Source organism: Nothobranchius furzeri, chromosome 3 (genome assembly GCF_043380555.1).
Source record: "Nothobranchius furzeri strain GRZ-AD chromosome 3, NfurGRZ-RIMD1, whole genome shotgun sequence".
Classification (NCBI taxonomy): Eukaryota; Metazoa; Chordata; class Actinopteri; order Cyprinodontiformes; family Nothobranchiidae; genus Nothobranchius; species Nothobranchius furzeri.
Window position 1 is genome coordinate 86,949,199 of NC_091743.1, and position 22,259 is coordinate 86,971,457.

The following is a 22,259-nucleotide window of genomic DNA, read 5'->3' on the forward strand; positions in this document are numbered from 1 at the left end:
AGAGGGAGCCCGATAAAAGATCGTTTCTACCAGTATTACATTATTTACATGGGCTCTCTTTGGGCGGAGACGCAGAGAGCGGCAGCGCTGATTGTTCATGCGCTCCGCAGCTGCGTCCTGCACACGGCCACAGTAACATTTTAACGTGGCGACATATATAAATAACACACGATCGTTCACGTTCTCTCTAGTGGTTGTCTTTTATTCGAGCCTGACGTGTTTGGAAGACCAGACGAGCTCTGCAGCGCTCGTCACCCACGGTCCGGTGGCTCCACATCACTGGAGCGGCAGCGCAGCGCACACGCCGCTGTTTTTAAGTCAGTAGATACTTTTTATCTAAGCAGATCAAATGAAACGGGTGAGGACTGAGAGGAGACGATCAGAGATGGACACGACGGGAAAATCAAAACCAAGAAAACAAAACAAAGTAGGTAGATTTGTCCCACTGCATGATTTTACCTTTATAAAGCAATCATTTATCAGCATGTAATATTTATTTATTTGAAACAATCCAACTCAGTAATAATGCTGCGTAATACTTTTTATGGTGTCGAAGTCTTAACCTGCAGCAATAATGCTACAAGCTTCAGTTTAATACCTTTTTAGGTTTCAGAGTTGCCAAGAAGCTTTCTGAACAAGGTTTCTGTTACATGACAACGAGGTTTAGTTGTAGGGTTGTTCTCGCCTGTTTAGACCTTCAGTTCTCTAAAAGTCTTGAACTTAAAGGGGAGGTGACCTCAAGCAAACTAGAGCTGTGAGACCACAGCTGTCGGGGATCTTCTTCAGGCAGCCAGACCTTGGTGCATACACACCGAGCCTGCAGATGGGCTGCTGATCCTTGCTGTGTTTATCCTGTGACCCTATCCTGCCCTCTGTCCTTTACAACTTGCCAGCAGTCCTCGCACTCAGATGGCTTCAGGGTGTAGTACAGAGGTTTAGTTCTGGCTTGCAAAAGCCCGAAAAGTCACATGATCCAGTCAATCGGTGTCTGGTTTCGGCCGTCATCCTACTTTCCACAGCGCATTTAGCATCGGTGACAGCAAAACGGAGCACAGATTTAAAATGGGGCTTTCTTTTCAGCCTCCTGATGCAGATTTTTGTGAAATTTTTATTAATTTTTTATTTATTTTTGCATTTCTGCTGTTTCTGTTGATTTCCAGCTCACCCGCTTCTTTAGAAAAGCCTAAATCAATCTGCTCCACTCAGCACTGTAGTTCTGCAACCTTTAGTTGAAGCTGGCTTTGATCAGCGCGCGCGCACACACACACACACACACTTTCTCTCTACCTGGAATGCAGACAGTAATCCTGATGCATGTAGCCGTCAGCACGTGCCGTAGTCGACACCAAGAGCTGACTCTGCAACCAGATACCCAGAGATAATTTAAAGTTATTGTCATCAAGACGATTTACTTTCAACGCCATCGTGAATATTTACCCTTTTTAGCAGGGTTAGCTTTATCCTTTTTAAATGCTTTGTTTGATTTCAGGTCTGAAACTCTGTCCTGCAAAGGACTCGGCGTGTTGGTCTATAGCTTTGTCCTCAAACATTTTTAAGTAACGAATGCAGGCCAAGGATGGATGGAAACCTTCCACATCAGCTAGCAAACACCCAGTCTGTCATCGCTGTGGTTGGTTTTCTGTGTTCGTGAGGGTCTACAAGTCTAAAACATCCCCATCTCAGCAGCTGTGCTGCCGGTTTCACCCGTCTTCAGTGTGCTTACGCCAGGGTCCGAGTTTCCTTAAATTTTCACATTTTTTTCCGGTCAAGGTTTTATTATATTTCATCAAGTTTGCGTAGAAAATGACCTCTCAACTTTCAGACCCTGTTTAGTGGGCGAGGGAGCATCATAAACGATGAGACTTACGGATTTATCTGACCTGGGATCAGTGAGCAGCATGACTCGCCTAGTTTAATCACAAGTCTCAGCTGTAAAACGAACGGCGTCTCTGAGTGACCTGCACCTGAAGAGCTCCAGCCACGACGAGCTGCTAGCTGGCGTGTGCTGGTCCTGCTTTTTCCTCCCACTCCAGTGTTGATGCTTTCTCTGGTGTTTCACTTTAAGAGCAGCACTGAAAGTAGAGCACTTGGCGTCAGCAGAGAGAGAAATGAGTCCCTGTGGGTACCGACTGCAAAGCATGCTGGGAGGACGTATACATGCCCTGTAAACCGTGTGCGTTGTTCCTGTTGAAGAAATGCTGCATGTTTATGGAAATCGTCCCGGTGCAGCGGATTGAATCCGTTGTTGGAACCTGAGTTCTCCTCATCGTTGTAAAGCTGCTTAGCTGGACCGTAGAAACCCGTTGTGTCTGAAGTCCGGGTTTACTTGCCTGCAAAGCTTTTTATCTGTCAAACTTAGCTGATCGTTAACAAGTGGTGCAGACAACGTAGCTACATGCTATCAACATGGCCTCTCACGGGCGTGTGACTGCTGGTGGCAGTTCACAAAGATGTTTCCAACGCATCCCGGAACGTTTGTGAGCGTTCTTCGTTTCCTCTCGTGAGTCTCAGGAGCCCGTGCTCATGTTACTGGAGGACAGATGTTCTCACCACAGGCGTCTCAAACCCATCTCTTCAGTCCATTTAGTTTTGATCCAGACACAGAAAGTGGGAGCTTCAGCAGAAGTTGGAGACCAAAAACAGAAGAAACGTGATTAACTGAGACCTGGTGACTAATAAATGTGCACAGCATGACCCAGCTGGATTGAAAACATAATAATAGAAAAGTGTCGTGTCAAAATTTTCTAATTATTTTTTCCTGGTCTCCAACGACTCGCTCCCAGTCTACTCGGTGAGATACCGGTCTAGATGAGGATGCACACATCGGCTGCCTGGCTCGTGGAAAAACTCAAACAGAATCACACTTTTTTATTATGTTCTGTAATGTCCGACATCTTTCTTACAACCAGTTTGGTCATGTGGGCTGGTGGTAGATGTTTGACAGTTTTAGGCTCTTAGATTGAAGACCTTTGTCGTTATTGAGTAGCTCCTGGAATTTCAGGTTGGGACACCCGGTCCTACACCAGCAGAGTCGTAATGAAGATAAACTTTGACCTCTTCACTAGTTGTGCAGAACTGAGCAGTGAAGCAAAGACCAAAGTCCAGTTTCTTTTCCTGGTTCAGACTCTTGGGACAAGAAATCAGATTAGAAGTGTGCGAGAAACCAGTCACACCTGACTGGATTTAGGGTCACGTCTCGGTGCTACTAAGTACTCAGCCCCAAGCTTTCATAACTCTGCTGAGCTGCATGGAGGGGAGGGGGTGTCCTGTTTAAGTAGCTGGAGCTCTGAGGCCTTATAAGTCTGTGAGGCACCGGGCCACGTGGTTCTCAGAACGGAGAGGCCCAACAGTTCAGCCTTACATAACAAGCTTCAGCACGCAGCGAGCTGACTGAGCGTGCTCCAGACTTCAGCAGAACCGTCCTACTGACGTGTTCATGCCCAAAACCTGAACAAGGTGCGGAGGAAATTACTTCCTGTTTCAGTTCGTCTTCCTCGTTGTTTTCAAACAAACCAGGTTCCTTATTGCTGATGTGGTAGGGTGGAGGAACGAGGTCCCGGGCGGGATTCGATCCCCAGACTCCCGGGTGAGAGTCGCGCGCGCTAACCAGTCAGCCAACGGGACATCCCCTTGGCCAAGTAGCCAGGGCGTGTGACCAATCGGGTCACACAGTCACACTGAGAGTTCAGGGACTTAAAGAGCAAGTCACCCCTTACAAGAAGTGTACTCAACTCCCACTTCATGTTTGAAAAATGCAACAAATGCTGTTACCTAGCAGACCGAGAGGGTGGAGCCACTAACAAATACACACACTCACAACATTGTGACATCATAATGTACCAGTTTACATCATAGCATACCTCTTAGCCAATAGCGGTGGCAGATTTAAATTCAAATGCAGTGAAGAATTTTTACCTGACAACGGCACAACACTGCCAGTTTCAGGCAGAAAATTTAAATTTTAACTAAAATGCACGAAAGTGCAAAACTATTGACTACATGTGTCTGCAGCACGATTAGACACACATTTATATAGTTTATCAGAAATAAATAGTTGATTTGGGGGTGACTTGCTCTTTAAAAACAAACCAGGTGTGTAAAGTGTTCCGCAGTAGACCTGAGTGCATCATCACAGCTCCTAGACGTGATGAGAGATGCTCAAGGGCGTGAGTGTAATACCCCCCCCCTCTGCCTCTACAGTGAAGGACCTGATCCACTGGCGAGACCCTAAGAAGTCTGGTCTAGTCTTCGGCCTGTCCATGCTGCTGCTGCTGTCACTGGCAGCCTTCAGCGTCATCAGCGTGGCCTCCTACCTGCTGCTCGCTCTGCTCTGCGTCACCATCACCTTCCGCATCTACAAGTCCATTGTCCAGGCGGTGCAGAAGTCTGCTGAGGGACACCCATTCAAGTAAGACTGGACCTTCTGTTTCTGCTCCCTAGGAGCTTCCTGCTCGGATGCTTTCACCATCAGGTGGTCAGGGTTAGGTTCTCATGGTTTTTATGGCTGTGGATGAACATCTGTGAAGAGTGTGTTTAAAGTCTTTAAAGGAACGTTTCTGAGGGAGGGTTAGGGTTGGGGACAACCCTAACCAGAGAGAGGTCATCTAATCACAACGTGCCCCAAGTAAGTAAGTAAGCCGCTTTGGATAAAAGCGACTGCAAAATAAATAAACGTAAACATAAATATAATCTTTCACGTTGCTTCAGTAAAACCGACTTCATGTGAAGCGGTCGCAAAACTCCAAGAAGAGACCTGGATAGATCCCAGATCCCAGAGAAGCTAACATCTGTGATGTGAGCCGGACAGTGTTCGCTAGTGATGACTTGAGGCTGTAGCAGGGACCCGGGTCAGTGAGCTGTGCTGGCTTTCTGTGTGGACTCATTTTGTGGTCCCTTTTCTCTCGCCTCATTCCTCTGCAGAGCGCTGTTAGAGAAGGATGTCAGCATTCCTCCGGAGACCTTCCGTAAGCACGTCGATTCCAGTCTGACCTACATCAACCGAGCCCTGCAGCAGATGAGCCGCCTCTTCTTGGTGGAGGACCTTGTGGACTCCCTAAAGGTGAGGAGCTCCTGGACTTCTGACTGTTTTTCACTACAGCCGGGTCTTAGGTCCAGCTTTTAGTTCGGATCAACAGCAGCTCCACTGAGACCGCATCAAACTGATGTGTTTAGTGTTTTAGTTCAACGTGGGAGTTCCTGGCCAATGCTACAAACTACATGTCAGAAAGAAAAGAAGGCACCTTCTGTAAGAGTAAGAGCCTCTTCTGATGGACTCCTCGTGGTCCGGTGCTGACCAGGAGTTCTCCAGACTCTGTTCCCATGACAGACAGAAGCCTCTGGGCCACAGGATGTCGGTTTGGAGACAATTATTAGTTATCAGTTGACAGTAGAACGGTTCTGCACCCTGGCCAAGAGAACAGTAAAGGAACTAATCATAGCTTTATGTATTTGACACGTTGGCTACAGTTTTAAGTTAGCCTAGCCCTGAAAGCACCACGATGAAACGGCTGCAGATCAGGCATACAGGGTATCCGCGGGTGCTTAAAAAGTCTTAAATTTACGTTTCCAAATTTAAGGCCTTGAAAGTCCTTAAAAATGACAAATAATCCTTAAATACAGTTTCCAAAGGTCTTAAATTACCAAAGACCCAATAAACTAGATTATTTTGTTTCTATGACATTTTCGTGAATTTCTAGTTAGTGTTCAGCATTTTTTGTGTACGATGTTGGCGTAAGCGGAACCGTACACATGCAGTTGGTTGTGAAAGGGGGCTATTTTTAGATGAGCACGTTAGCTGGTTAAGCTAGTGGGAGCTTGCGCCATGGGGAAGTGGAAGTTTAATGGTAACTGGATGGCTAATCCCACGATCGCGACGTGGTTAACACCGGTTCCAGGCAATAGCTGGAAATTATAGCAGAAATAAAATTTTCAAAAATAGCTTAAATTTGGTCAAAGTGGCCTTAAAAAAGGTCTTAAAAAGTCTTAAATTTGGCTCCCTTAAACCTGCAGATACCCTGGGTATAGCTGACGGATCCGTGCTGGATTAAATTACTGCAAACATGGTGAGGATGGAACGGTCGGTTATAAACGTTGTTGGGGACATGTCCCCGGGCATTCCCGCTTTAAATGACTCCTATGGCTGGGAACTAGATCAGAGATCCAGCAGGGAGGACTGGACGTGTTACACTGGACCACCTCCACTTCCCATCTCCAGTCTCCACTTACTAAAATGACCGGATGAGGTTTTTCCAGCGTATCTTAAGAGGGCATGCGACTGGTCCGCACACGGGTATGTCTGCGTAAAGGTAACGCTCTTCCTGAGCCGCAGGATAAAAACGGAGTTCTGTCGTCACAGCAGAAGCCGTCTTTGGTTGTGATCTTCTACTCGTCTGCCGTTTGACTTCTAACCTCCCAGATCTCCTCCTGAACATTTGGAATGCCCCTTTTAACTCGCCCAGTTACCCAGAATGCATCAGTGTGTCATCCACTGCTGTTGGAGAGAGTCATGTGGGCACAATCATCGTTCCCCTGAGGTGAGAGAGCTGAAACGAGGGTGTATAAAACCTCTCCAGGTTTAGACGGGCGCCGTCTGAGCTGATCATTCACTGGCTCCGCCCCCTCACCCTGGTCCTGAGGCCCGTGGTCGACATTCCTGCAGCCCAGCCTTTTGGGAGGGGCCCTTCCGTTTAGAGAGGAGCAGGTTCTGGTGGTTTGAGCAGCGGGCGCCTCCCTGACACCTCCCAGCTGAGGCCTTTGTGTTTGATCCCAGACGCTGAGTAACGCTTTCATTTGGTTTTATTTTTCTTCCATGTCAATCAATCAATCAAAGCTTTATTTATAAAGCGCCCTCCGCAACCCTGTCAGGAAGCCCAAGGCGCTGTAGGTGAGCTTGTCATCACGTCTCCAGATTAGCCCAGATAGATTAGAATTAGTGTCGCAGAAGTAGTACAATCTAGACTTATTAATGAATATAAAGACCTTTTATGGTGAATGGAGATGCTACATCACAGCCCGGAGCTTCAGCAAACAAGGTTCTCCGTGTTAACACACCTGGAACCTGCAGGGACAGTGAAACCCGTTTGTGCTCATGACTACAAACCCAGCTCCTGGTCCAAGCGGGACCTGGTTCTGTGGGCAGGTGAGCACACAGCTGGAAACATCTGGAGGAAGTCACTTCGGCGTCTACAGCAGACTAGAACCAAGCTGTTAGAACTGGTTTGGTCCAGCAGGGGGCAGCAGTGAGCTGGAGATGAAACGGCTTGATGTGACTTTATTAGAGGTTGTCTGAAGGCCTGTGTTCCTCCTCAGCTGGCTGTGGTCATGTGGTTGCTGACCTACGTTGGAGCGGTCTTCAATGGAATCACCATCCTCATCCTGGGTAGGCACCGTAGGAATCACATGGAATCACTGATAAATGATGGATTAACGGAGTTTAATTCATCAATAAACGGAAACTTTAATGCTTCATAAACCAATCTGTGTCTGTTTTCCAGCGGATATCCTGCTCTTTGCTGTTCCTCCTGTCTATGAGAAGAATAAGGTACACACACACACACACACACACACACACACACTCTGAGGGCTTTCTGCGTCGGTCCAGCTGCTGAGAACATGAAGTCCTCCATTGTTGGGTTAGATAACGACCTTCAGCACCTCACATTCTGACAGGAAGCTCCTCTGGACAAAAGCATTAGTTTATTCTACGGATTAAAATCCTCACGTACGGCACCTCGTAGTGAAGGTGACGAGTCAGACCCACACGAGGTTGGAGGACGTGGCACTGGACCTGACCTGTAGCTCCAGGCAGACTTGTTGTCTAACTGGTTTCTAATTCAGAGGTATGGTCGGGTTCAGATCAGACCAGCAGCAGCAGACTCGGGTTGTTTACCTGTTGTGACGTCCCGGTCTCTGACGCGAAGCTTCACGTTGACCTGATGCTGTTGGAGGCTCTTGGAGCTCTGAACTCGTTGGTTCTCGTGATGATTGAATCTGTGTTCCTCCCTCAGACCCAGATCGATCAGTACATTGATCTTGTTCGTACTCGAGTCAACGCCATGATTGCAAAGTAAGTGTTTTAACCTCTGAAGGGTTTAAGGATTGAACTGGTAATTGTGTGTTGTGGTGCTCCACACCTGTGTTCAGGTTAATTTTGGGCACCATCAGTTTGGACCTGCTTTACTTCCTGTTTATTTTCATGTTTTTATTTGGAACGTTGTTGGTTGAGATGAGCAACACCTCCTTAGATGACCTGGTGCTGGTCTTCAGACCTCAGACCGGTGTCTGTGTGGAGCAGCAGCTCATCTTCTGCCCTCTCTCCACAGGTTACAAGAAAAACTTCCTGGAGCGGTGAAGCGGGCCAAAACCGAATGATCCTACACCCTTCACGTCTCCATCATCATCATCATCTCCATCATCTGAAAGCCCTCTATCATGTCCCCCACACCCCCGTCTAACCCCCACCCACCTCCACACTGCTACACTGAACCATGCTAGGTAGAAAATCTCCGAGCTACTCGATGTTCGACGCAAGACTACTGCACAGCTTAACACGAGCATTAGGACGCCGTGCGTGTGCGCGCACACACACACACACACACAAGGCCAGGAGGTCATGTGACACTTGAGCAAAACCCACCTGTAAATAGACTCTGGTGAACTAGACGGAATCTGCGACCTGGTTTCATCAAGTACCGCGAACACCAGGTGAACTGTAGCGGCGCCTAAAAAAGCAGAACCACAATTCCCTCAAATGACGAGGCACGTTTATTTATGAAATGAAGACGCCTGCGCGCTCCGATTGGCCCGTTTGGGTTGCTTTCACCTGTCTGTGATGCACTGAACCGTTAAACCCACGAGCGTGTTTGAATGGGCCGGCTGCGGGTTCGGTCTAGTTCACCGTCTTGTGTTGAGATGCACGTTGGAACCGTTGTTTGTGTAAATACACCTGAAGACGACGAGCAGCTCTGCTATTAGGAAACTCTGACCCGGCTTTTACATCCGAGGATGGTTCCCCGACTCCTGCTCCTCCTCGGGCCCGGCGCTGCTGTTCGTCTGTATAGTTTATTAGAACTCCTGTTATGGATCCGGTAGGACTCGGGCGTTCCTGACTGGACCCGGCGGGGTACATAGCGCTGAAACGTAGATATCCAAACGCTTTCCCGGGTTGCTGTCGATTTAATAAGTAAAATGTTTGATTTTAATTTATTTGCAAAAAAAAAAGTCCAGAGTTGATGTAAAATGTCAGCGGTAGATGAAACGCAACAGCGGGTCTCTACCAGAGCTTTAGTTTTGCAGCTGGACGCAACAGCAGCGTACTTTGTGTTGGTGTTGATGAACGCGTGGAAGATTGTGACCCGAGAAGAAGTTTGATGGTTCCGGGTCGATCAGGAGGTGCTGTTTAATGGAAGAGCAGATCAGAGCGCGTTATAGAAGGGCGCCCCCAGGTTGTGTCGTACTCCTGACCCTAGCTTTGTTCGGTAAGCCTTTCCAGCTCGTGATCGTCTCCGTGGTGATTTAGACTTTGGTAAACCGTAGTGACGTGTTCTCTCTGCAGCTCCGTCTCGTTTTTAGGAGGAAGTTGAACACCACGTGTTGGTGTTGGTCCTGACGTGTTCCCTGGGTGACCTGGCAAAGGTCCAACCCCCAACCCCCGTGCATGACCTCTGTACGTCGTGTCACTGTGATTCTCTGGCGTGCTCCAGCTGATTCGTGCTCCGGTCGGACTTCTGCTCTGCCACCTGGGCTCCGTCGGACGCTTGGCTTCTGAAATATAATTTCACTTAAACATTTGTTGGATGTTTGGTTGAGAATTTATTTGTGTTTAAGTGGAAACATCAACTATACAAAGTAAAATAAAAGTGTCTGTGAATGTTTTGGGTGTTTTTGATTCCTCTGGACAGATAAAGGAAACTAGAACTTTACTTTGGAAACCTTTTTTTTTTTTTTTTTTTTTTACTTTTGTGCCTATAAATATTGTTGACAATGTATTCGTTCCACCACTTTCCACGTTAGCTGTTGCTGTATCAGAGGACACGCCATCAGCAGTATTTATAGTTGCCATGTTGGTTTTGGTAGGAGCTCACTTGGGTTAGAAGCACATAAGAGAAGTTGTCTTATTCTGAAGGACTTGAATCAAATTTCCCTGCATGCTTTTTTACTGCGCTAAGATTTCATGTTTAGGATGAGCTGACCCCTAAATGTTCGCTCAGCTTCCTAAGATGCTCAGGCGCCGCCAAGATGGCGTCCGTCTTTAGTGCGAACCATGGATAGGACGTCTTGATGCAGCATGCTTTCCTCCCCGTTTGAGGTTTATTCAGTTTGCTTTGAAATGATTTAACGGGTAAAGAGTTTGGTTCCAGGGTTTGAGCGATGTTGCAGGAAAAAGAAAAGTTTGTGGTCTCTGTACTGATGTCCAAGTGAAACTAATAAAAACAGCTGAAAGGTCTGGTTGTTGGATCTGTTTTCTTTCTCTCTCTCTCTCTCTCTCTCTCTCTCACACACACACACACACACACACACACACACACACACACACACACACACACACACACACACACACACACACACACACACACACACACACACACACACACACACACACACACACACACACACACAGAGAACGTATGAAACCTTTTAAAAACCAGTGAAAACCTCATATCCTCGAGGATTTTCAGTTCAGCGGGTTTTAGTTCGAACCTGCTTCAACACACCTGAGTTCAGTCTGCAGGTAATTACAGGCTTGCGATAAGCTGCTGCACAGGTGTGTTGCAGCAGAGAAACAAAGCGTGCTGGACACTGGCTCTCCAGGCCCGGAATCGATGGTCCTGCTCTGGGAGCTCTCGGCAACGACCATCTCGACTCGTGTACCAGAACAACAGCCCATGGTGATCATGAAGAGCAGATCTCACCTGAACCTACAGACTAAAAACGTTGTTCCTGCACAAAGCAGCAGAGTGGTTAATCGTAAGTGAAGGCCTGATTCACATGACCCTTTGTAGAGAGCTCCTAACCTCCCCGACATGGCAAACATCCAGTACAGTCCTGGCTAAAGATGGTGACAGCTCTCTGGATAAAGAACCAGCTGCTAATGGAAGAGACCCAAAGCTGGACAGTCCTAAGCACAGAAGACCCCCAGGAAGGGGCAAACCCATCCAGCTACCAGCCAATCACCTACCTCTACAACACAGAAGGTCCAGCCGGCCACCAAGGGTCCTAGGATGGAGAGACGTGGAGGTTGGGGCAGCAGTAGCTCAACAGGTTGAGCGGGTTGTCCAGTAATCGGAAAGTTGCAGGTTCGATCCCGGCTCCGGACAGAGAATTCTGCTGTTGTGTCCTTGGGCAAGACACTTAACCCACCTTGCCTGCTGGTGGTGGTCGGAGGGACCGTTGGCGCCTGTGCTCGGCAGCCTCGCCTCTGTCAGTGCGCCCCAGGGCAGCTGTGGCTACATCGTAGCTCATCACCATCAGTGTGTGAATGGATGAATGATACACTGTAGTGTAAAGCGCTTTGGAGTCCTTACTCGGAGAGGCGCTATACAAGTGCGGATCATTTATCATGTCATCACATGAGCAGCTACAACTGCTGGCCATCAGACTTCCTTCTCACCGCGTACTTTAGGTCAGGACTGAGGTTACTATGGTGGTTCTGCCACGAATAGAGCAAGCTCCTCATTAGTGATTATCCTAAATAAATAATAGATCAGACAGTTTTTGTCAACACCCAACAGAAAGGTACAACCGATCTGGCAGAAGGCGGTTTGTGATTGACTAAAGCCGGTCGGACTTTAAACGCCTGGAGACAGGAAGACCCCTCACCTCAACGTGTCATAGATCCTCGTCCAACACCTTCTGTTACGACAGACTCGTTTTTGCCGATTTTATTAAAGATTTTCAAAAATCAACAACAAATCTGATTATCGGTGTTGGTTCTTCTCCCTGGTCTCGTTTCTTTTAGGTGCGTTTGCTCTGACCTTACAAACAACTTCCTGCAACAAAACATCAGCAGAACCTCAGAAACGGTTAAGGATTGTGTGAGTATTCATTTATTCAGCCATGGCCGTGACTTTGATACTCGCCGTGACACGAAAACCCTCCATCGTCTACAGCAGGCAGGAAAACAAACCACAAATGAAGCAGAATCCCTGAGCTACATTTTCCAGGTGAAGGAGCAATATTCCATGGCAGATGTTCAGATACTAAACTCCATTTGTTGCATAAACTTTGAACAATAACAGGAACGATGCTGCTGCGAGGCACGCCGTTCTCTAACTGCTGCAGAAAGCTTTTCTTTGTGGATAAAGTGGAAAATGACTCGATTACAAAGACATTGTTTTAAAAACCAGGATGCCCAAAAGTGCTGATACAAACAAAAATATTTTAGTCTTTAAATATTTACACATAATTATATTTGTGCAGCATTTATGTAAGAAATTGCAAAGATTCGTGTTCTGCCCTGAAACAGACCACCTGCGGGACTCGGCGGCGCCGCCCTGTAGCCCGTTTGACCCAAACTAGAACCCGAGCTGAGCCCTGGCTGCACGAAATAAGCACTTCTATTTACAACATGGTGTCATTAAAAGCTTTAACGGTTGGGCGTTCAACAACTAACCCTAACCACCAGCTGAGATTTCATTCTGGGCTGGAACCAGACACTGAGCCAGAATCTTCCAATCGTACATTCTGGATGCTGAAGTTATACCGACGAAGATCCAAACAGCTGCTGCTAGGATCCACAGCTCCTTAATACCAGCTTGTTTACAAATGTATCCCTGATGATGTAACCGAGCCAGGCTGCATTATGGGTCTGCACCACCGTCTCTTACAGAGTTTTGATTCGCTGGTCACCGCTGGTTCAGCCCTTACAAAATCAGTGGTACCAAACCATAAGCCCTGAGGGCCGCCTGCTGGAAGGTTCTGATGAACTTAACAAGTTCTGAAGTCGAAGAAGCTTGTGAGCAGTTCTGTGGAGTTGTGGTGTAATGTTTATGATACCAAACTGTTTTCGGTCCAGTTCTGCTGAATGTTTCCCCTCGTCACTCTGGGCAGTCACAATTTGCCGTGACAGATTACAGGTTCTGTAAGCGTGTCTGCAGAACGCACACTCTGTACACTTGCATGTCCTGCAAGTTAAACAAAATCCAAATTAACTTTTAAATAAAGCAGGTGTATTTGTCAAATCGGAGTTTAAATCAGTCTCTTACGGGGACTTTGGGGACAGGTGGTGAATAAAAGAGACATAATTAGGAAACGGCGTGACCCAGACTGGTAGAAAGCTAACGAGTCTCGGACTTTGTTCCATCTGAAGTTTGTCCATAAGCATTTTAATCAATGTTTGGATTTAATTTAATTTGGAGGAAATAATTATAAATGACAAGAAAAACTCAATGAAACCAAAATAAAGAGCTCTGAACACGTGTGGAGCCCTTTCTAAGTGCTGAGCTGCGCCGAACTGGCAACGCCTTCGGTGTGCCCGTGATCCTGGGGGTAAACGCAGTCCTCAAAGTGGACGTAGTGCAGGGCAGTCTGGTTGTAGTTCTGCAGGGCCTGCTCCTTCTCCTCAGCGCTATAGAGCAGAGAGTGTGGGTGCACCTGTTGGATGTGTCTCTTGATGGTGCTGACCTTCAGCGTGGCCAGAGTGGCTCCACACACCATGCAAATCAGCCCATGTCTCCTGCAGTCGTAATCCATAAGGTAGTCCGCCTGCCATCGCACCTGGTAGTTCCTCCTCTGGTCCTTCCCAGGATAGTGGCTGTGACGAGGGGGTGTGGCTACTGTCTTGCCTCCACTCACACCCTCATCCTTTATTGCTATTTTGATGGGAGTTTGGACATCAGGGGAGGCGTCCTGGTTTGCGTTCCCTGTCGTATGGAGGACAGCACCCTCTCCTGGGTTTTCTTCTGGAAAAACAGAGACGAACTGAGAGAAAATTGCTGACATCTGACTAAAGCAAGCTAGACTTGTATAATTTCTTCTGCAAAGAGCTGCAAACAAACACAGCAGGTCTGTAATCAGAAGCTTCTGTTGAAGGCTGAAAAGGCCATCCATGATCTGTTTTTAACACAACCTCAGAAACAATTCTAACTTCGGGAGGAAGGCAGTTTTCGCTTATTCGAGTTAAACATGTTAGAAACACGCAGCAGCAGCAAGGTGGGTAGAGTCAGAACCTGGAAAAACTCATTTGAGATGTGATTTTAAAAGTTTAATCAGGAAACCCTCCCACTGGTTTACATGGAGGGGTGGGGCTTAGGTTCTAGAGATCCAGGAGCTGCCCCAGAGCACAGGGACCCCAGGGAGACTGCAACCAGAAAAGCCCCCGCCCCCCTCGAGAGGCGCAGAGGATCGCCCCGGGGGTCACAACCAGCAGCCGGCAGAGCCCTGGGAGATATCAGCGGCAAGCCCACAGGCCCGCCCGCAGCCTCCCACCCCCTAGCCGGCCGAGCCCGGGACCCAGCGACCCGGGACCCAGGGGCAACCAGCCCCACCGGAGACCCAACAGAGCGCAGGGACTCAGATCCCACCAGGCAGCCACTGGGATTAATCAGGCAGATGCCAAAAATCTTAAACCCATGTACTATAGGCTAGCTGCTAAATGATGACTTTACCCTGTGAAGGTTCTGATTGTTGAAGCAGACATCGCAGTACCTGGTTAGTCATTCAGGAATTAATAGAAATAACAGCTATTATGGGGGGGTGGGGGTCAGCAGGGTGGTGTACACCAACCAGACTCAGAGTTAGGACTGGACTGTCTAAAGGTAAGACCGCTTTAAAACAGGAAACACCCAAGTATCTAATGTTCGTACGCAGGATCCAACAATGAATAAAGACCTCTCACCGTCTTGAATCCGATTGCCGTCAGAAGGGTAGTCTTTGGTCCAGGCAGCAGCCATTGCTTCCCGTTCCTGTTGGCTCAGAGTCGTGGTCTCAGGATGAAACTCCTGGATGTGGCGGCGGAAACTGCTGACCTTGGTTTCATGCAGGACCTGAGAGCACACCATGCAGAATGTGCCCTGATTCTGAGGTCCGTAGGCAACCAGGTAGTCAAGGCGGAGCCGCCATGGGTCTCCCCCACGCAGCCGCCTCCTCTTGGGCTGGCGAAGAGGCTGGGCTGGCTGCTTAGGAGCACCGAAAACTCCATCCTCACCGATAAAAAAAATGTCCTGAGTTAAAGGAACATCACCAACGGGGGACACCTCAGCTTTCACCTGGATGGTCTTCATGTCTTCACCACGTACTTCTGTCCTCTTATCTTTGGTGTTGGCCTCTGACGTGATTGGGTTTTCTGACGGGTCTGGAAGAGAAAACAAACACTAAACAGTCAGATTTCAAAAATAATTCCTGGTGGTTCCAAATCATCATCATCTCCATCATCACTCTCAATCTCATTCTCATCATCATCACTACCATTATCATCATCATCATCATCACTGCCGTTATCATCATCATTACCATCATCACTACCATCATCATCATCATCATCATCATCACTGCCGTTATCATCACCATAACCATCATCAACATCATTACCATCATCATCATCACCATCCCCATCACCATCATTACCATCATCACAACCGTTATCGTTATCATCATCATTACCATCATCACTACCATCATCATCATCACCATCCCCATCATTACATCATCACTACCATTATCATCAACATCATTACCATAATCAAAACTGTTATCATCATCATCATCACGGCCGTTATCATCACCATCATCATCATCACCATAACCATCATCAACATCATTACCATCATCATCATCACCATCCCCATCACCATCATTACCATCATCACAACCGTTATCGTTATCATCATCATTACCATCATCACTACCATCATCATCATCACCATCCCCATCATTACATCATCACTACCATTATCATCAACATCATTACCATAATCAAAACTGTTATCATCATCATCATCACTGCCGTTATCATCACCATCATCATCATCACCATAACCATCATCAACATCATTACCATCATCATCATCACCATCCCCATCACCATCATTACCATCATCACAACCGTTATCGTTATCATCATCATTACCATCATCACTACCATCATCATCATCACCATCCCCATCATTACATCATCACTACCATTATCATCAACATCATTACCATAATCAAAACTGTTATCATCATCATCATCACGGCCGTTATCGTCGTCATCATCATCATTACCATCATCACTACCGTCATCATCAACATCATTACCATCATCATCATCATCATCACCATCCCCATCACCATCATCACAACCGTTATCATCATCATCATCATCATCATCACTGCCGTTATCGTCAACATCATCATTACCATCATCACTACCGTTATCATCATCATCATCATCATCATCACTGCCGTTATCGTCAACATCATCATTACCATCATCACTACCGTTATCATCATCATCATCATCATCACCACTGCCGTTATCGTCAACATCATCATTACCATCATCACTACCGTTATCATCATCATCATCACCACTGCCGTTATCGTCATCATCATCATCATCATCATCACCACTGCCGTTATCGTCATCATCATCATTACCATCATCACAACTGTTATCATCACCATCATCACTACCACCACCACCATCACCATCATCATTATCATTATTACCATTATCATGACCATAGCCATGGTCACAACTTCACTTACTATTATCACTATCATTACATCTTCCTCCACATCATCATCATCGTCATGTCTGACTTGTCAGCTGCAAATGTCAATGAATGAATGTCACCATCATCTCTATTGTCTCTAACATTAGAACCAATATTATAACCACCATGAAGCAGAGGTGGGGAATTGTAGCATCAACAAGTCATCTCCACGTCGTGTATTTGTTCTGCTCAGCTACTGAACAAGGGTCATTCACTGTGCTGATTGAAAGCACCTGGTTTAGTTGCTGAGCGGAAGAACAACCTGGCATGGAGATGACTTGTTGATGCTACAATTCCCCATCTCTGCCAGGAAGTCTGTTTTTGGAAGTTACCCATACATTATTATTGTTGTTGTTTTTGTTATTTAAATAGGATCCGAGTGTGTGTGTGTGTGTGTGCGCGCGCACGCGTGATGACTCACTGTGGGACTGAGCCCAGGCCTGCAGGATGCAGTGCTTCTCCTCTGAGCTGTACACCAGGGAGTTGGGGTGGGTGTCCAGCATGTGGCTTTTGATGTGGTCCAAGTGAAGCGAGGGCAGTTCTGTTCCACACACCATACAAAGCAGCCGGCCTGCTTCGGCTTCATACTCCATCAGGAACTCCTGGCGGAACCAGGCGTGCAGCGAGTCGTTAAGGTAGCGCTCCAAAGTCTGTGCTGATGGTCCAGGAAGTTCCTGCTTTTCCTCTCTGGACTTTAAGCCTTCACCATCCACAGGAGGAGACAAAGTGGGGGATTGTTGGGGCTGCTCTAGTGGAGCTACAGGATCTGGAGATTCTGTATAACCATAAACAAGACATAGTGGTAAACCCATTACGTGAATTTTTTTTTATCAAACAACTCTCTTACTCATAGCTGTTAGGAGCTGCAGTGGACGCAACACATTCTGATTTTAGGCTTCACCACCTCTCAGCAAACAAAACGGGCTCCAAACCATTACGGTTCACACTCCGAGCTAAAAGGTGATCGTAGTAGCGCGGACTCCCGTGACGTCTCACAGACGCAGATCTAAATCAAATGCACTTAGTGAAGAAAAGATGTTAAGTGTTTTGGTCTTTTTGCCAAGATGTTCGGAGCGTATTTATTAGCTAGACCAACACTGGTTTGTAAAAGCCAGCTTTACAGTTGATGTCATGCGCGACAGCTCGACGTGAAACAACCTGAACCAGAGTAAAGATAAAGGTGAAATATTGGACGATATCTGAAGTTCTGCAAACAATATTTGCAATATTCCAGTTACTAAATAAACCTTTTTATCTTGGAGCGTTGCTGCTGGCTGCTGTCGAACAGAAACATAGCAGGCACCACAGTCAGGGGCAAATGGGGGGTTTCTAATGTATAAACTGGATATGAGGCTGAAAATAGAAGCTAATCCTTTGAAGTTGTTCCACAATTATTTGAAAACACTATTGATGACGAAAACTCTTGACTTTGCAAGTAAAGGCGAACACCACTGAGAGTAAAGTCATTCATTTACAAATACAACGCCTGGATATTCTCTCAGGGGTGAGTGGTGAATTTGGTTTACATTCAATGACCATCAGAACTCTCAAACACGAGACTGCTGCACAAACAAGAATGAAGAAAACAACACAAACTATCGAATGGTTCAGTGTTTACAGTGACTGCAGAGATAGAGAACAGGTATTTGACACATCAGCAGTTTATCACTAAGGGTTTTTCTAAATCTGCTAGACACTAAATATGCACCAGATTTTGCCATCAAGTCAAATATTGAATTCATACCAGTTGAGTCCTAATACATAAAGTGAAATGAGAGATTATTTAATATAGGGCTGCACGATATTAGGAAAACCTGCGATATTCGATTACAGTGATTAATATTGCGATGACGATATTACTTGCGATAACTAAAAACTTAACTCAGGAACTAAAACAATCAAAAACAAAGAAATAAAAAAAGTAATAAAAAGTAGAAAAGCAAAAGATGTGAAAAGGAAAGGGAAACAGAAAATAAACAAGAAAAGGCAATGAGTGGATTCCGGGAAAAGCAGAATCAGCAGAAAGTTCTCTTCCGGCACTCGCAGAGTACAGACGCTTATGCTTTTGCTCCCTTATCTTTTTTTCCCAAGGCTCTTTGTCCTGTCTGCCCAGAGCGCTTCTCTGTATTTCTCCTGAAAATCCCTATTTTTTAAGAAATGGATTTAATTAATTGGTCATTCAATGTGATTGATAAGATTTTTTCAATGATGAGAACGGAGCAGGGGGCTCCCACTTGCCCGCAAGGGACACACCCGGTGGGGTATATGCTCGATTCCTGGAAAGAATGGAGGATCGTATGCCTCTCCCAGCTGTCCATTGAGGACGTCGAAGATGTGTGGATGTTTGGTCTGATGATCACTGGATTTCTTCTGATTGGAGCGGGAGGATATCTGGGTTTCTGGAAATTTGGGAAGACAGGAGCGATTGGAGGGCGACCCGCACCCACAGGAAGCACCGTCCGTGTGGAGACCTCACAGACTGGGACGTTACTCGAGGCGAATCGTAAGCTGGACAATGTTCTAGCTGCGTTACCGGTATTAGTGCGCAAAATGGATGTCATCTCGGAGAGAGTCACCGGACGGTGTGGAGATGTTTAAAACCTGAATTGGCTTCACTGGAGGACTGGAATGATCAGTTACAGACTTGAAGGCAGAGAGGAAAATTATCTCTGCCTGACCCAAACCCAAACAAAGTCTTTTTATCCAAATCTGACGCCATGGCTGCCTTGTTAGCTGTAAACTGTAATTCTGTGTGTATTTGAATTTGTATTTGCATGTTGTTTTCATATCATGTCCTGATAATTGTAAAGCACATTGAATTGCCTCTGTGTTTGAAATATGCTCTAGACACAAAGCTGACTTGCCTCCCAGTGGCCCCCACACACACTTATAGAAATAAAATAATCTTGATTATTGGGTCTTTGTTAATTTAAGACCTTTGGAAACTGTATTTAAGGATTATTGGTAATTTTTAAGGATATTTAAAGCCTTAAATTTGGAAAAGCAAATTTAAGCCTTTTTAAGGACCCGCGGATACCCTGTGTCCACATGCTGCCTCCTCAGCACTGTCTTAGCCACAACTACCACCCATTCATTGTCCTCCACTCCCACATGAGCCAGAACCCAAACAAAACACACCGGAGCATCCAACAATCTGACACAAGCCAGCAGGTCAGGCCGAGGCCCAGAGCGCTTCACTATCAGTGCTTCCATTGTAGCCACAGAGTCAAAAGAAAGGACAGAACCAGGATGTATGTTCTTCCACCCCCTGCAGAGCGCATAAGACCACCACCAACTCAGCTGTGAGCACTGAACAACAAAGCGACCACTACGAAAATCCAGGCGAGGGATCACCAATCCCAGCGCCACCTTGCTGCTCACCGGATCCTTGGAACAAATAAGACCCCCGAACTGTCTCCCTAAAATCCCCCACATCTCCAGCCCTCCTGTCACCCTGACCAAAACAGAAAAGTCCACCAGAGGTTCAGGCAAAAGCCAAGGCAGGACCTCGGTCCAGACCAGGCGAGAACACACTCAAGAAAGCCCAACTTCTCAACCCCCCCCCCCCCCCCCCCCCCAGTCAATCAGGAAAACTGCCCTTTGGCTTGTCCCCACAAATTTCCAATGGTGGCCTAACAGGGCCAACGCAGGGGTAGACAAACCCAAGCCCCTGTCCCTCATCAGATAACGTGAGATCTGATCACACCCCTGTACACCATCAACCAGGTGTTCTTATCCGCCCCCGGTCAGATCCTGTGAGCCTTCTGGGTCATAAGAAGCATTTATAGGCCATCAATTAGGACTAAAGCAGCTGATATCATTTAGTATAGATAGGGGGCGGGGTTCCTCTCTCAGTAGTGACGGATTTCAGGAGATCTCCTGGCTTTCTTTGCACCTTATAATCTTCATGAGTTTCACTTTATTACACATAACTCAATTTATGGACTTAACTGTTTAAATGTCTTTGCATTACTTAAATATCTGAGTTGATACTGACGTGTGGTGGGAATTATGTGTCAATAGCGCTGTCACTGTGGGAAAATTTAACCTCACGGTTATTGTGACCAAAATGATTACGGTTTCCGGTATTATCGCGTTGTCTTTTTTTAACGTGTTACATTTTCAGACAACTACATAAACCCTGTATATCAGGAAAATATTGTCCTCGGTTTGTGTCTACATTTAGCCTAAAATTAGTTATTTTATAATGATGTTGTTTATGTGTTTACATGTTTCCCCTTTAGTGTTTAAAATACCAATATTTGCCCATAACTTCTTTTTTGTCTGTTTGATGTCATCATTTAAAAATATTAGATCAGATGATACTCAGTACTCAAGTAGTCTTCTAATCAGATACTTTTTTACCCTTACTTGAGTAATAAACCCTATATCAGGAAAATATTGTCCTTGGTTTGTGTCCTTCCAGTGAGCTTTGCAGATGTGGGAAAATGTCATCAGGCAGTAATCATTGTTAAATTCATAATTATTCTCGGAGAGAGACCAACTCTTATCTGCCCCTGGGAGCCCCGTAATGCATAGCGTCATTTCAACATGGCGGTGTCCGCGACACGGTTTATATGCAGGTAGCGGCGCTGCGGCTGCTTTATATAGCGACTCGTTGCGTTCTCCCTCAACCCAAATCCTCGGATCACGCATTTTAGCTAAAACGCTAACGTTAGCTTGCCTTGCGTTGACTGTAGAGTTGTGGGTGATGGTCACGCAGATGTGTCATGAGATTTGAAGCGTTGCTGCCTTTCACAGACACTTTTTCTGCACGTGCTGCAAACAGGATAGCCGTCTTCTATCAGCTGTCCCTCGGCATTCTTCAAATATCCAAAAAATGCCCGTACTTCCCACTTTGTCTTCTTTGAGGGATAATAAATGTCCTGAGCGCTGCCGTCTCCTCCTTTGGCCATTATTTCAGCTTTAGCTTCAAGAAAGTTTTGGTTGTAAACAACAAAGTGCGCATGTGCCGCCGGCAACTTCAGCAGATGATACGGTGGCTGGTGAGGGTCACCGCGCCTACACCGCAGCCACAGTAACCCACCGAGATAATATAGTTTTTAAAAAACAAGACGTTTATTATTATTATCAACTTATTTACCGGGGTTTACCGCTACACCGGTTACCGTGACGACCACTTACTGATAAAAATGTTGATTCTCCCCGCTGTATCCTCAGGTGCAATTACCAACATCATTATGAATCATTTATATATAATCCTTAATAGTGAAATGAGCATTAGTCATAAACACACAAAACAAGCTGCCTTCATGGTCGTGTTGGTTATCTTAACTGAATCATGACGTCATCTGTGCCACTTGTGCGAGACTCACAAAACACAAAGTCCTTCCGGTCTCAGAGCACTACGCACCTGCAGTCTGCTGGCCCAAGTGCGCTGGATCATCATCTGTGTGGGGTGATGGCCCAGAACCAGAGCTGTATGACCTCTGACCTCCCTCGTGGTTCAGGTGACTCTCCCATCCCGAGCGAATCACCTCCTTGTCCGCAGCGCTCCACAGCAGAGAGTAAGGGTGCTTCTGCCTGATGTGTCTCTTGATGGTG

The 22,259-nt window shown here is 46.4% G+C and overlaps 2 protein-coding genes across 4 annotated transcripts in view; one reads left to right on the forward strand and one right to left on the reverse strand.

The window, feature by feature from the left end:
• rtn3 (reticulon 3) overlaps window positions 1-8,600 on the forward strand; it is a 35,517-nt gene extending 26,917 nt beyond the window's left edge. For all 3 annotated transcript variants that reach the window (XM_015958113.3, XM_015958114.3, XM_015958115.3), the window contains 6 exons: window positions 4,201-4,408; window positions 4,921-5,059; window positions 7,309-7,378; window positions 7,494-7,540; window positions 8,007-8,065; window positions 8,322-8,600. In XM_015958113.3, coding sequence (XP_015813599.2) covers window positions 4,201-4,408; window positions 4,921-5,059; window positions 7,309-7,378; window positions 7,494-7,540; window positions 8,007-8,065; window positions 8,322-8,370 — 572 coding nt within the window. In that variant the 3' untranslated portion in view covers window positions 8,371-8,600. The remainder of the gene's footprint in view (window positions 1-4,200; window positions 4,409-4,920; window positions 5,060-7,308; window positions 7,379-7,493; window positions 7,541-8,006; window positions 8,066-8,321) is intronic.
• A 4,606-nt stretch (window positions 8,601-13,206) lies between these two features.
• The window catches only part of zfta (zinc finger translocation associated), a 12,672-nt gene continuing 3,619 nt past the window's right edge, over window positions 13,207-22,259 (reverse strand). Inside the window, exons 2-5 of the mRNA XM_015958118.3 lie at window positions 22,069-22,259; window positions 17,116-17,469; window positions 14,834-15,289; window positions 13,207-13,898 (exon numbers count right to left, since the gene is read on the reverse strand). The exon at window positions 22,069-22,259 is cut by the window's right edge and continues 322 nt beyond it. Of these exons, the coding sequence (XP_015813604.1) occupies window positions 13,429-13,898; window positions 14,834-15,289; window positions 17,116-17,469; window positions 22,069-22,259 (1,471 nt within the window). The 3' untranslated portion in view covers window positions 13,207-13,428. The remainder of the gene's footprint in view (window positions 13,899-14,833; window positions 15,290-17,115; window positions 17,470-22,068) is intronic.